Source organism: Saccostrea echinata, unplaced genomic scaffold, assembly GCF_033153115.1.
Source record: "Saccostrea echinata isolate AGI-Se365-2 ecotype Australia unplaced genomic scaffold, CSIRO_AGI_Sech_v1 ptg000006l, whole genome shotgun sequence".
In the NCBI taxonomy this organism is placed as follows: Eukaryota; Metazoa; Mollusca; class Bivalvia; order Ostreida; family Ostreidae; genus Saccostrea; species Saccostrea echinata.
The window spans coordinates 12,868,107-12,883,189 of record NW_026889755.1 but is presented as its reverse complement, the minus strand read 5'-3'; the positions used below and the strand labels follow the sequence as shown (position 1 = coordinate 12,883,189).

Here is a 15,083-nt window from a genome sequence, read left to right as displayed (position 1 = left end):
CAGAGGTCCTTGTATACTCTGCTCCCGATCTGTATTGTTCAATGGACTTTTGAGTTTGATTACTGTTCATTATCTCCATATTTCATCGAAAAGTTAAAGTTATGAGCTATTATCTGTAAGTACTTTAAATTTTTTTGACACGCCTGGTCTTAGATTTTGATAAAACTTTGCCTTGAAACTTTACACCAGAAACATATCTCAGATAAAATTTGGCTGCTCTGTGGACGGTTTTATAAAAGAACTTACGAACTAAGACCAAAAAGTTGTTTGTAAAACATTGCAAAATTAATCATTCTGTTTAAAACTGCTAAAGGAAGGGTCATCTTACTTCATACCCTTTAAAAAGATTAAAAATATTTTCTATTAAATTAAAATTAGAAAGTTACTAGCAGAATAAAATTTTGGTCTTAGTCGTAAGTTCCTTTTAAATGGGAGCCCTGGGTCTTTGTTACTAAAGTGAAGGTTCGAAAAATTTGAGATTTTAAAATACTTTGAATCTTTTTAGAGCCTTAATAAAGACTTGGAAAATCAATCAAACTTACTCACAAACATAATACACCTTGTTGTTACTTTTGCTTAGAAGACGCTATTTAAAATATATTTCTTAGTGAGAGGTAACCATGGGTAAATTAGCAATACATTTTAAAAGCTGAAAACGCTCATTTTAAAAAAATGATAGGCATTACATGACCAAACTCAATAACACAAGAAAAATAATTAAAATATTTGACCTTATGGAATTGGCAATATTTTTCTAAAAATAACTTTCATGGTTGTTATGGCATCATAGTGAAGACACAAAACGTTGTTGCTAAGTTCTGGTTAATGGTGCAACATGTATCTTAAGGAAAAGCATTGAAATTCAAGATATGCAAATGTCTTGTAACACCGATAGCATAAGAATAAATTGGGATTAATTGATACATTGTAGAGAACACACCAGTGGTTTAAAGTGGTAATATTTTGCTGCTTTAGGAATTTTTATTATTAGACTCACCTTCAAGTGTACTTATCTGATAAAGCTAAAGTTGAATATCATTATATTACTAAAATTTCATTAAGAAAATAACACTGTTGCTACGGCTACCAAGAATGGAAAATGCTCAGTTCTGTTACCTTTATAGCAATATTAAACCCAGATAGTTTCTTTCATCGAGTTGTGGTAGTCAAATTTGAAAGTCAGGTAGGTTGTTCATAAAATCAATCATAAATGCTTTTGGAATTTACTTATTTTTTGCTTATTATGCATATTTTTTTCTTATAATTTCCATCGCGGTGCTCTGATTTAAAAAATTGAATTTGAATTTTGTTTAAATGTGGAAAGAAGGACCACACGATCATATACAATGATCACAATATATAAAAAAAAAATGTGCTCTTTTAAAACAGGATCAGATTAAAACATACATGGGTAACTCTAATTGGCATCTTGAGGACTGTCAGAGGTAGGAAGTACCATTTTTGTTCATGAATTGCTTTAAATTTTACATAATGGCTTTTGAAAAATACTGTGGTTTGAATTCGACCGATGACATGCTTTTCAGATTAGTTGTATACTTTTTTTAACTTTTGAGAGGTAAATCTTAGATATTTATTATAAGCGCTGCTTGTCATAAGACATTCTGATGAATATTAGCGTAACAGTTCACTTAATCTTGACCTTTCAACTTTTTTAAAAAGAATACTCCAAACCTTTATTTAATTTAAATCTTTTGTATTTTGAAATCTAGGCTATTGATTATTAGCATATAATTTGCGTTTCTAATCTCATGACACTGCACTTTCAAACTGCATGATACAAATATATCACCAACACTAAATCCAAGTACATAGGGTTAGAAGTATGAAAATTAATCAGGATCAGTATAACGAGTCCTGTTCGTAATTAAAGGAAAGTTGTCGACATATTAAAAGAAAGTCGAAATCATTCAGAAACTTTTTCAAAATTTTTAATCGTAGTTAAAGAGATAGTTAAAGTGTTAAAGAGATAACTTAGGCCATCTTAAAAAAATGTTTGTTTGCCCTCTTCCGACCGGCCCGACTCAATTTTTAACCTCCAGGAAACAATTATTCTTTTTTTTCATTCCAGAAAGAAAAGTTCTGAAAATACAGCATCATTATCAAATTTTTCTGGGGAGAAAAATGTTCTCATCTACCTACCGACCTATTTTTTTTTTCATCGTGAGTGGGAGAGGGCAAACAAACATTACTTTAAAGTTGGTCTTAAATAAAATTTTTAAATTTTGCTTTGAGGGTCGAGGCATCATATTTCTATCTGATTGTTCCATTTTATGATAAATACTACCAATACACAATCTTATCATTTATTTGCGGGCAAATTAGTATGGTTCATAAACCAGAGGTCTCTGAGGAGACTGAAGCTCTACTGGTGTGTACTAACAATAAAGAAAGATGAATTTAAATGAAGTCTACTTGCAGTAAAACATCTAAGCAGACTAAAACTTTAGGAGATGTAGCATTTAAGAAGAATTCAAAGAATTTTTTGGTAACCATGGCAACGTCCTACATCATAATGAATAAAACAAAAAATAAAACAATGCATCTTTATAGTGTCTAACTTGAACCAAGTCTTGTTAAATCTGGACCAAAACTGTAGGAGGCGTAGCATTTGGAAGAATTTCACAGAAATTACTAATTTTAGTAAAGATGGCAACACTGTCGAAATAAAAAAAATACACAGAATTATGTATCTTAATGTAGTCTACTTAAGTACTAAGTCTTACTGAAAATGGGCCAAAACTGTAGGAGGAGTAGCGTTTTGAAAGAATTTCAAAGAAATTTCTATTATCAGTAACCATGGCAACACCGTTTGTCGAAATCAAAAACCGATGTAGAGAACTGTGTTTCTTTATGTAATGTACTTTTGTACCAAATCTTATCGAAATTGGACCAAACCTGTAGGAGGAGTAAAGTTTTTAATGAATTTCAAATAAATTTCTATTTTTGTTACCATGGCATTATTGTTCATCGAAATCATAAACCGATAGATAGAAATTTGTATCTTTATGTAGTCTACTTGTGTACCAAGTCTTATTAAAATTGAATCATCACTATAGAAGTGGCGTTTTGAAAGAATTTCAAAGAAATTTTTATTTTCATTAACTATGCCAACACCGTTCGTTGAAATCAAAAACCGATGTATAGAATTGTGTTACTTTTATGTAATCTACTTGTGTACCGAGTCTTACTGAAATCGGAGGTGTGGCATTTTGAAAAAAATTCAAAGAAATTTCTGTTTTTAGTAATGAAGGCAACATCGTTCGTGGAAATCAAAAACCGATAAACAAAACTGTGTACCTTTATATAGTCTTATGTTTAATGCATTTTTGAAATTTGACCAAAACTGTTGGAGGAGTAGCGTTTTGAAAGAACCTCAAAGAATTTTCTATTTTTAGTAACCATGACAACACCGTTCGTCAAAATCAAAAACCGATACACAGAATTTATATCTTTATGTAGTCTACTTGTGTACCAAGTCTTATTGAAATTGGACCAAAGATTGTATGAGGAGTAGCATTTGAAAAAAATGTTTACAGACAGACAGACGGACGGAGAAAGGACACCTTAGCAATGCATAAGCTCTTCTGGTCTCTTACCAGTAGAGCTAAAATGTTTATCACAAATTAGCTTTTCTTTATATCTTACTCTGGTGCATGCCTGGTGCAGAGTTTATAGGCAGATTTATTTATTTATAAGTATAAATATCTCTATATTTTTGTTTAATTGCAGAATACATATAAATAAAGTTTATATTTATAAAATACCTTTTCCATAATCGGGAAGATGTGTAGGATAGTATTCAAACGAGTCCTCATCCTCCTCGCATCGAAAATCGGTAATCTGCCCTTTGTATTCCTGAACCAATGCGTATAGAAATAATCATGTGCAATAACAAAATGTAAAAAAAAAAATGTATTCATGAATATTTTTTTCTGGTATGGACCTACCTCGCCATTTTCTGTATCAACAACAACGATACATGTATAGTTGTTTATTCTGTAATGGCATATTCCCTCTACTCTCCCCACAGGTCCTGAATATGTTTGAAAGAGTCATATATCTTCTAATTTCATTTTTAAATTTTTTTTGTGTGATATCTTCTCACTGTTCCTCAGTAATTCACAATCTCTAATTCTAATTGAAAGTGATACAGCCTTTTTTTGATCTGCATACCATAGCGGGCTTTTTTTAGCGGTTTAACTCTGGCCAACTTTGTGGACTATTAAACACACAACTGCAGAGATATGCCTAATCGGGTTGAAAATAGCTAGTTTTGGGGGGTTTATGTAAAAATTTATTACAGGATAAACAAAATACATAGGTATTGTCTTGAAAAATGAGCGATATTTGGGAGCGGGTCAAAAACGTGATGGAGGGCTAGGCAAGTCTCCCCTTCTATCACGTTTTTCAACCCTCGCCCAAATATCGCTTATATTTCAAGACAGTCTTATATATATATATATATGCATTATATATATATATATATATATATATATATATATATATATATATATATATATATATATATATATGTATATAAGCCGATCGAAACCTTAGCCAGGAGTTTACACATTTTATACACTGTGTATTGATTTTAATGTTTTGCCAAAGGTCAACATGTCCAAAAATTTATATTTACAATAGCTCCAAAACTACCAGACCCTGAAACGTGCTACTACCCCAAAAAAGCGTGTGACTTTTGTGCGCTTTTCGTTTCGTGCAAACCGTGTAGCGTTTCGTGTAAACCGTGTAACGTTTCGTGCAAACCGTGTAGCGTTTCGTGTAAACCGTGCAGCGTTTCGTGCAAACCGTGTAGCGAGCGTGTACCGTTCGTGCAGCGTGCGTGTGGGGTAGTAGCACGTTTCAGGGTCTGAATGTGGTTTATAAAGTTAAAACTTTTACAGTTTATAAATATATCATTGATTAACAGATAGAAAGTATCACTTGATAACAAATGCTTAAAAAATATCTATCGAGAAAAATTCTTTAAAAAAAATGCATATATTTTTTTTTTTAAAATACACCTAATTCATTCCGTACTTTTAGTGAAAGCCATCATTGCAGAAACAATACATGTTTATCAATGAAGGACAAGTTGGACTTCGATAGCTCTGGAAAGTTGTTTTCTCTGTTTATTTTGTCCAAATGTTAAGATTTGAAACCGAAAGTACATTGCAAATGGCGGATTTTATAGGGGTCTTGTCTTTATACATGTCATGCTTTCAATCACAGCCTTTCAGAGACCATTCACGTCCAACTTGCCCTTCATTGATAAACATTTATTATTTCTGCAATGATGGTTTTCACTAAAAGTACAGAATTAAGCAGGTGCTCTTTTTAAAAAAAAAAATATCCAATTTTTTGACATTTTTTCCCTCAAAAAATATATATTTTTTAAACATTTGTTTTCAAGTGATACTTTCTTTCTGTTAATCAATGATATATTTATAAACTGTAAAAGTTTTAACCTTATCTCTCACATGGAGCTTTGGAGCTATTGTAAAAATAAATTTTTGGACATCTTGACCTTTGGCAAAACCTTAATCGGCCAGACAATGTAGTTGTTACGTACACAAAAAGAAATAAGAAATAAACCACAAATTTCGATAGTTTCAACCATGTTTATTTAATAACATAATTTTATATATACTTTGTAAAACTAATTTATAAGTTAAAAATTAATACGGGGAAAAAAACAACGAATTATTACTCACGTTGTTTTATGACGAGAGAATGTCGGATAAATTTATACAGAACAAGATGTGTTTGTGAAACACTGATGCCCCCGTATGGCAACTTATAGCAAAGGTTTAACTTACTCAAATGCAAATCAAATATGTTGGTACCCAAAGTAAGGTCTTGTCTCGAGGAATAAACCTATGAAATAAGAAAGCCCTAGCAGCAACCATTGAATATATATGAAAAAGGTTAAAGTTGTTTTCAAAAGTATGTCAAACATCAAGGTCAAGGTCAAATAATCAAAATTAATAGTGCCCAAGGCAAGGCCTTTTTTCAAGAAAATACACAGGTGAAATATGAAAGCCGAAGCACTAATCGTTTAAAAGTTATAACAAAAGTTTTCCAAAAGTAGGTCAAACTTCAATGTCAAGGTCAAAGGGTAAAAGTTTTTGGTATCCAAAAAAAGATCTTGTCACAAGGATTACACAAGTGAGGTATGAAAGCCCTAGCACCAACTATTCAAAAGTTATGGCCAAGGTTAGAGTTTTTCAAAAGTAGGTCAAACTCCAATTCAAGGCCAAACGGTCAAAGTTGTTGGTATCCAAAGGATGGTCTCGTCACAAGGATTACACATGTAAAGTATGAAAGCCCTTGCATTAACTGTTCAAAAGTTATGGCCAAGGTTAAGGTTTTTCAAAAATAGGTCAAACTCCTAGGTCATGGTCAAAAGGTCAAAGTTGTTGGTATCCAAAGGAAGGTCTTGTCACAAGGATTACACATGTACGAAAGCCCTAGCACCAATTGTGCAAAAGTTATGGCCAAGGTTAAAGTTTTGTAAAATTTTGCTTAACTGGGTCAAACTCCAAGGTCAAGGTCAAATATGGTGGTACCCAAAAAAAGGCCTTGTTACAAAGAATACATATGTGAAATATGAAAGCCATAGCTCCAACCAATCAGAAGTTATGGGCAAGGTTAAAGTTTTTGCGGACAAACAGACAGGAAGACAGACGGACGGGCAGGGCAGGGCAAAAACTATATACCCCCGAATCTTCGATACGTGGGCATAAAAATATTTTTTATTTGAATTATTTATTATGTTTTATTTTGTAGCGGTAAAAAAGGCATTAATCTTTTTTTTAGGGGGGGGGGAGGGGGCAGTTGCCATGTAGCTTTGAGTATTTTTTAAAATTTAATGACGTGATTGTTTCCTTCTTAGGACATAGAATAATGTAAACTTTTGTTAGATAATTTAACAGCTTTAATAAATTAAATTTTAAAATATCTGAGGTAGTCACTTGCATGATTTACATGTATAGATAAGGGCTCAGGAAATATTTTAGTAAAAAATTTTACGTTGCGTAAAGATTCTTACAATAATTACTAGTAAATCGACAAGTCAATGAAAATGATAGCCTGAATAAATTAGTAGGCAAAGTTTGAATAAGAATTTACTGTCATCAGATTCATGATGTATTTTCTCAAGCATCAACCCCAAAGAAAAACGAATACGGTGTAATATGGGAATCGGCCTTGCTTTATAATTGTAGGATCTATTTCAAAGTCATTAAATTCTAGTCTACTAAGCCATTCATTTTATTAAGCACATCATTAATTTTTTTAAATAAAAAGGTAACCATTACCAATAAATCAAATTTGATAAACAAATTGGTTTAATTTGGTGTCAATTTATTTGCCCTCAAATGTAATTATTTAGTGTGAAAGTCTCTTTTCTTCTGTTTTTGCTGTTGTTGATATTCTGTTACTTTGTTAATTATTTAGACATAATTGTCACATAAGAAATGTGAATATGCTTTACATGTAACATGTCTACTATAACACTTTTTCTCATAAAAAAAAAAGAAGTGTTTATTTTATTTTAACTGACATTGTTTGTTGATACACTGTGTAATCTCAGTTATGAATAAGCTCCGCCCATTAAATTATTAACCCCGCCCACTTGGACTGCTTTCTGTCAGATTGGGTCTGGTTGGTACTGTATATATAAACGATCACAAACCTTGAGAGACTCTTTTTATGCCCCGCCATGAAATGGCCGGGGCATATAGTGTTATCCTGTTTCGTCATTTCGTCATTATTGACTTTCCGTTCATTATCTCGACAACAGTTGCACACATTTAACTCAAATTTGACATATGGACACGTCATAGAAATACGAAGGTATAGTTCGAATTTGGTCATGGTCCAATGTTTTTTGACTGAGTTATCCCTCTTGAACTTGGGAAAAAAAAAAATTAAATTTCCGCTCTCTAACTTTTGTAGGGATGTATGTATAAGAATGAAATTGCATTTGCAGGTATTTTACCAAAAAATACAGGTCAAGTTCGAATTTGGTTGTGGTTGGATGATTTCTGACAGTGTTATCCCTCCTGAACTTTGAAAAAAATAAGACATTTTCAGTTTCCGCTCTCCAATTTTTGTAGAAATGTGTGTATAAGGTTGAAGTTGCATTTGCAGGTATTGACTAGAAAATACAGGTCAACTTCGTATTTGGTTATGTCCGATGATTTTTGACAGAGTTATCCCTCTTGAACTTAAGAAAAATAAGAATTTTTCAGTTTCCGCTCTCTATTGAATGGATGTGTGTATAAGGTTGAAATTCCACATGCAGCTATTTTACCAGAAGGTACAGGTCAAAATTTGAATTTTTCTCCTGGTCCGATAATTTTTGACAGTTATCCCCATTCAACTTGGAAAGGATTTAAAAATTCATAATTTCCCCGGCTACAAATGCGCAATTTATAATTTGCTGTTTATATTTATTATCTAAGATATAAATGCACATTTTGAGCATGACATTTGAAATTTTGGCTGCCGGCGGGGGCATTCGTGGCGTTACGAGACATTTAGTTTCCACGTATTTTACATACAGTTATTTCAAGAATTACACATTTTTATGTAAATCCACAATATTTGACTCGGTCAAATTCACATAAAAACCATTGTCACGTCACAACTGTGGATATGAAAACTTTAATTATCTATCTATCTATCTATCTATCTATCTAGACTATAATTGTGATGATTTGTAAACCTATAAACAAGTACTTTGAAGATTTTATTTCACATTCCTTTACATTTTCAAGCCCCCTTAATACTCATTAGCGTAACACATAAAAAGTATTATATTTAAGAAATAATGTATCATTTTTAAACATCTATCGGGATATAAACACGGGTTGGTCACGAGATCAAATTCCATAAATCCCGAAGGGCTTTATGGTAAATTTGGTCTCGTACCAACCCGTATTTATATCGCAGCTATTTTAAGGCTTCCCGAAGCTTTAAAATGCGCTCAAGACATAATATGTCATTGCCAGGTCGGTTTTGGTTTTAATTTATAAGTATTGAACTTAAGTACTTCCAATTTATATAGAGGGTTTTCTCGGCTATATATTAACATATTTCTTATGATATCACATGACTTTGTTGATCACGTGACGGTCATTTATAATTTTTTGAAGTGTTTCATCTAAATCGCTTCGGCGCAGCTGATTAATACAATAATTTTTAACATTTTGTTATGTAAATAAACTCATCTTATCCTTGTGAATCCGAAATGTGCTTGGGAAAAGTCATAGTATTACTAAGATACAAAATATTTCCTGAGAAATTCAACTTACCTACAAATTTGAGGGTATTTTCCACACAATATCGTAATCTATATTAAAACAAAGCCAACAAACATTTTTCCCAAGCAAGATTCAGTTAGAGAACAACCTCTTCTTACAGATTTCCACAAAAATTCTCAGATTAATCCTCATTAATCACCTGCGCCAGACTCTTTTATACACACACAATAAATTCTACCTCCAGCCACGGGTATAAAACAGAGTACATTTCAAAAGTATATTTTTCATAAGCATTTTGAACATGCTGAATTTCAATCAAGGGTAGGTAAGGGGTGTATTTTTAAAATATTCGGACATATAAGACTTAAAAAAAACCTTTAACGACCCGTGAATTTTGCAATAGTTATCTAGCATTTTACATGCAGTTTGAAATAAAGTGTAAAGTTCATGTGACTTGACGTCATTTTCCATTATGACGTCATATTTTGGTAGTTCAGAGATGTGAAGGCACAGAGTGCACTGTGATATTCTACGGGAAGCCTTAACCTACCTGCGATCCCGATAGATGTTTAAAAATGATACATTATTACTTATATTTACATTTATGACATTCATATTTAATGTTTCCTGTTTATAATCTTTAACGCGTAAAATGTTTTATTTTTCAAACTCAACGGCGCGTATTTTATCCATTGTTTTTGCGTCGACCCTTTATTACGTCTCTGAGAAATTACGCCGAACGTTTATGACGCGAGGAACCCGAGTTTATACGGATATAAATACGCGTTGCTTTAAATAATGTTATTTAAAAGGAAACATTTGCAAATGTAAATATAACATAGTACATATTTCAAATACTGTAGCATCCCCTACAATATTAAATTGATCAATTCTCTTTAAACGTAAATCACTTTACCTCTTTCATCCTCAAGTAGTTGAACTTTAGCACCTTTAAATATGCCAAGAGCTTTTTGTCTTTTTAAATCTCTCGCATTCCTTGGTGTGTCTAAAATTGTTCTATATAAAATATCGCTCTATTAAAAGAAAGTAATTTATAATTTCAAAATGAGTGTTTTGTTTTTTTTTATTTTCACTAGAACACAAGCAGCATTTTTGCTTGTCTTATTAGATTGGAAAATGTGCAGATTCTTATATAAGAATACAATGAAGCCATATTAGACAAGAGGCCCATAGGTCACAAGGCTCATCCGAGTTAGTAGGGTCCTCCTATTCTTCATAAGTTTTTTTGACTATATATATATATATATATATATGTATATGTATATGATGGTTGTCCATAAAGTTCGTGGACAATAACATTTTTGGCAATATGAATGGTCCTAGATCTACTTATTGTATAACAAACTATTTCTTATGAAAATCGAAGTCAGAATAGCTTGGTTTTGATCGTGTGAACTTAATAATTTTGTAAAAAGCGCGGTCTTCAAAGGTACATCGCAGATAGTGCGCACGACCCAGGGGTAAAAGCCATAAACTTTGAAATAAAGTTTCTTAATTCAAATGATTATTTTTTTTATGAAACAGGTCAAAGCTTAATAAAAATTAAATGTAACACAAATAAAACGGATATCGTCATATTCTGATATCTTAAGTATCACTTACTATACGATAGTGAAAACTGCAAGAAATATGTTTCAAAATTTGACAGAAAAGCGAAGTCGACCATCCGAACGGAACAGCTTCCAATTATAAAATTATGTTTTACAATGGTCGATACGACGTCAGAGACAATTTTTTTATTCAAACAACCTGAAATTATTCGATTGTATTAGTTCATTGATTTGATATTAGTATATACAAATGTTCAACGGTTGTACAATTTTTGAGACACTACAAGAGGTGGAAAACCAGTATCATATGGTGAAAATCGAATAAACTTTTTCATGACGTTGTTATACGAGGGTTGTCCCAAAATTCCGTAGACTGAACACGACATTTCAAAAATATTCTGCGCAATTTTATTTAAATTTTGTATTATCTTCCTAATGCTTTTCTTGATTGAAAGATAAAATTTCAAAGGCGTAATCAATTTATTTTTAGAGAAAGGCGAAATTTAGTACCATAATTTTAGGCCCGGCGGAGCAATGTCATCGACGTCAAAGGCAAAATATACGACGTCCAAAAAAAAAAAAAAAAAAAAAAAAAAAAAAAAAAAAAAAATCAAGCAACTGTGCGTCGTTATAAATTCCTCACGTTTTGTTAGGTAGTCTAAAAGTCTTGTGAAATAAAATTCTTTACTTTTATTTTAATTGCATTTACATTACAATTTTATAGACTTACAAACAAAGCTGTAACATATACCTGTGTAATTGAAAACGATATGTAAACGAGAGAAAAGGAACAAAAACAACATTGTTTTCTGGAGCTCTTAAACTAGAAGTTATACCAGTACATCAACGATTTCTTATTCTTTCTCAAAATATTCGCCATTATGTTCAATACATTTCTAATGCCTATCAATCCACTTTTCAAACACATTGTTGAACCACATCTGGTCCAGTCCAGCGAGGATCCTCAATGTTTCCTTCTTCAGCTCGTCAAAGTCTGCGGATCGCTGGCCTCTCAGTTCAGCCTTTAAGTAAGGGAAAAGCGCAAAATTCATTGGTGCTTAAGCTGGACTGTATGGTGGGTAACTCATTCTGTCAAATCCAAGTAAGTCAAGTTCCAACTTTGTTTGATCAGCTGTGTGGCTTGGCGCATTATCCTGATGGTAAATAATATTTTCCTTATTTTCGGCTAAACCAGGCCTCTTTTTCTTCAATGCATGCATATGATCCCGTCGCACAACCTTGGAGTAGTAAGCTGCATTTACCGTCTGACCAGCAGGGACAACATGTACAAGAATCATGCCGTGTCTGTCCATAAACATGAACATGAACTTACTGGTTGATTTCGAAACCTTTGCCTTTTCTTTGGTGGTGGTGTTCAAGATGTTTTCCACACACTAGAATCTGTCTTTCGCTTGGGATCATAGTAATGAAGCCAGGTAGTTATTATTCTATCAAAAAAACTGTGTAGACCGGATCGGTGTTGCCGTAGGAATTCCCGGGAACACGAAATTCTTTTTTGTTTTTCTTCGTATTTCAATTTCCGTGGTACCCAGCGTGCACATACCCTCTGCATTCCTAATTTTTTCCGAAAGTATTCGGTGAACGGATGATTTACTGATTCCTAGCATGTCTTTCATCTCTCTAACGGTCCGCCGTCTGTCCTGACGAAATATGTCGTTCACATTTTTAAAAATTTTTCACTAATTTCTTTCGGTCGGCCTCTCTATTCTGTCTTGGTATCCTCATATCCGTCTGAGTATTTCTTGTGCAATTAAACACCAAAGCACGAGACACGTTTTTATGTGTTTCTGTTAACTTAAGCTTCTTATGGGTCTCTGTAGGTGTCAATCCTAGCTCTAAGCAGAATTTTAAAACCTGCCCGTGCGCCGCCCCTGACGTTGACGTCGGCATTTCGTATCAAAACGAACACACCGAATGGTCGCACAAAACGTCATAAAATCTTTAAAAAATTCGCCATTATAAAGAAATTTGCAAAGAAAAAAGAAGAACATTTTATACACATTCTTATATATTTTTTATTCGGAAATTTAATTTGAAACGTACTATTCCTTACAATTATAAATTCTCTATAATTATTTTATTTTGTTGTTTTTGACATTGTGCCGCCTCCCGATTTTTTAATATCAAGCCTGTGTTGATTTACATGTAATATAGATTTAAAATCCATATTTTTGACGTTATCATGAAATTAGCTTTACGTAAGACTGGACCGTGTGGCTTGTATATACAAAGTATTTACACCTTTAACGATCCTTAAATATTGTGTATTATATTTTATGTTTTTATTATATCATGGTCTCTATTAAAAGATTATTGTACAAGTTTTCCAGTGAAGTCACTTTAAAGCCAATTATAGCATTTGTCCAGGAACTTTATTGACAACCCTCGTACATTCCGTTACAAAAACTTCGCTCAAATACTTTGGCTCCATCCTACCCGGTTGTCATGATTTGAACAGAAACCTGAGTCTACACTACCCGAGGATGCTTCATTATGGATATGACTAATCATGGCTTTCATAATTTTTTTTTTTTTTTACATATTTTTCTATATAGTCCTATGTAAGACTTTGATCTAACGTATCCGCAGGTGAATCCATATAAATATGACTATTCATGGCTTTACTTTTCTATAGTAGAATATTTTCCCAATACATTCCTTTGATCGCTCGATCACGGTCAACCCTACCCCTGAGGTCATGATTTCAACAACCCTGATTGTACACTACCTGATGATGCTTCCATTCAAATATGATGCAAATCTTGAGGCAAATATATTTTTCCTATCATTGTTAAATCCTATGTATAGATTATGGTCTGACCCCAAATCGGATGTCATGATTTGAATGAATACTTGATATCGCGATTACTTATCTTTATGGAACTCTTTTGCGGTGAAGGTAGGAAACGTCTGTTAGCTGGGGGCAATGTGCTGTTGCATACAACGCGAGATCGAGCATTGTGGATATTTAAAGGACAAATATGAAAGAAATCCTGGTGAAATATCTTACGGAACATTCGCTGAGCCATGCTTATAAATTTTAAGAGAACCCAGTCCTTAAGTGTTACATTTTAGTGATACTTTTTCAGTAAGCCGACTCCTCTAATTAAATTCTACCATTTCTTTCTAATTATCGTTACTTTTAAAAGCTGATAAAAAAAAAAAAAAAAAAAAAAAAAAAAACTCTGAACATTTCAAATAAGACAACACACTATTTAAAATTCAACCCTTTGCAATACATTGTACTTTCGGCATACTAATTGTTTGAATCATTCGATTGTCACTAGCACAAGTAATTCATGTCCCGGAAATCTCGCGAGATTTAGACTTCGCCGCAAAAGAGCGGCATTAAGTTTAGTTAGATAACTGTGAGGTAATCGCGATACAAAGTATTGAATTTACTCCTCCTGAAGATGCTTCAGCATAAACATGACTAATTAAGGCTTTGTTGTTGTTTAGAATATTTTCAAAAGTTTTCCTTTATAAACCTATTTTATAATTTGATCGCAAATCGTGGCACCACCCTATCCCTGGAGGTCTAGATTTACACAAACTTAAATTTACAAATATAAAGAGGCTTTCTCATATGATTCCTCTTTTCTGACTCTGTGGTTCTTGGAAAGATTTTTATATATATCCCTCCTAATTTTTTTACTATTTCTTAATTACATTCCCTTGGAAGAATTGATGGCCCTTAATTTGAACAAACTTGAATTTCCTTCATTAAAAGATACTTTATGCCAAGAGTGATTGAAATTGGCCCACTGGTCCAAGAAAAGGCTTAAATGTGAAAAGATCAGGACGACTACAGAAAACGTACAAATTCCATCAGATTTCACTCGGGTAAGCTAACAAGGAAAGGTAGAGTTAATCAGGACCTCATTAACTTTGCAAAATGTTGAGCGTTCAAAAAATATCCTTATTTGTTGTTTATTTTGACGTACGAAGTAGATTCCAATGCATACAGTTGGCAGAGGGGTGTGGGGACGGAGGGAGGAGTTGCCAAATTTAAAAATAAATCTTTGAAGAAAACCAGATTAATATAGTGACAATTGTCAAATTCATAAACAAAGAAAAATTATAGCACATGAATCACAAGACCTTTCACAATCAGTATACATATATGAATGCAAAAATAACCTTATATCTTGGGGAAAGGAGGATTAATATCATTCCTCGGAGAGCAGTTTATACCTTACAT

General features: G+C 32.8%; 1 protein-coding gene across 1 annotated transcript in view; it reads right to left on the bottom strand.

The window, feature by feature from the left end:
• LOC133180401 (uncharacterized) overlaps nt 1-15,083 on the bottom strand; it is a 115,959-nt gene that overhangs the window by 56,771 nt on the left and 44,105 nt on the right. The window contains exons 11-13 of the mRNA XM_061314936.1: nt 10,207-10,307; nt 3,969-4,054; nt 3,786-3,876 (exon numbers count right to left, since the gene is read on the bottom strand). Of these exons, the coding sequence (XP_061170920.1) occupies nt 3,786-3,876; nt 3,969-4,054; nt 10,207-10,307 (278 nt within the window). The remainder of the gene's footprint in view (nt 1-3,785; nt 3,877-3,968; nt 4,055-10,206; nt 10,308-15,083) is intronic.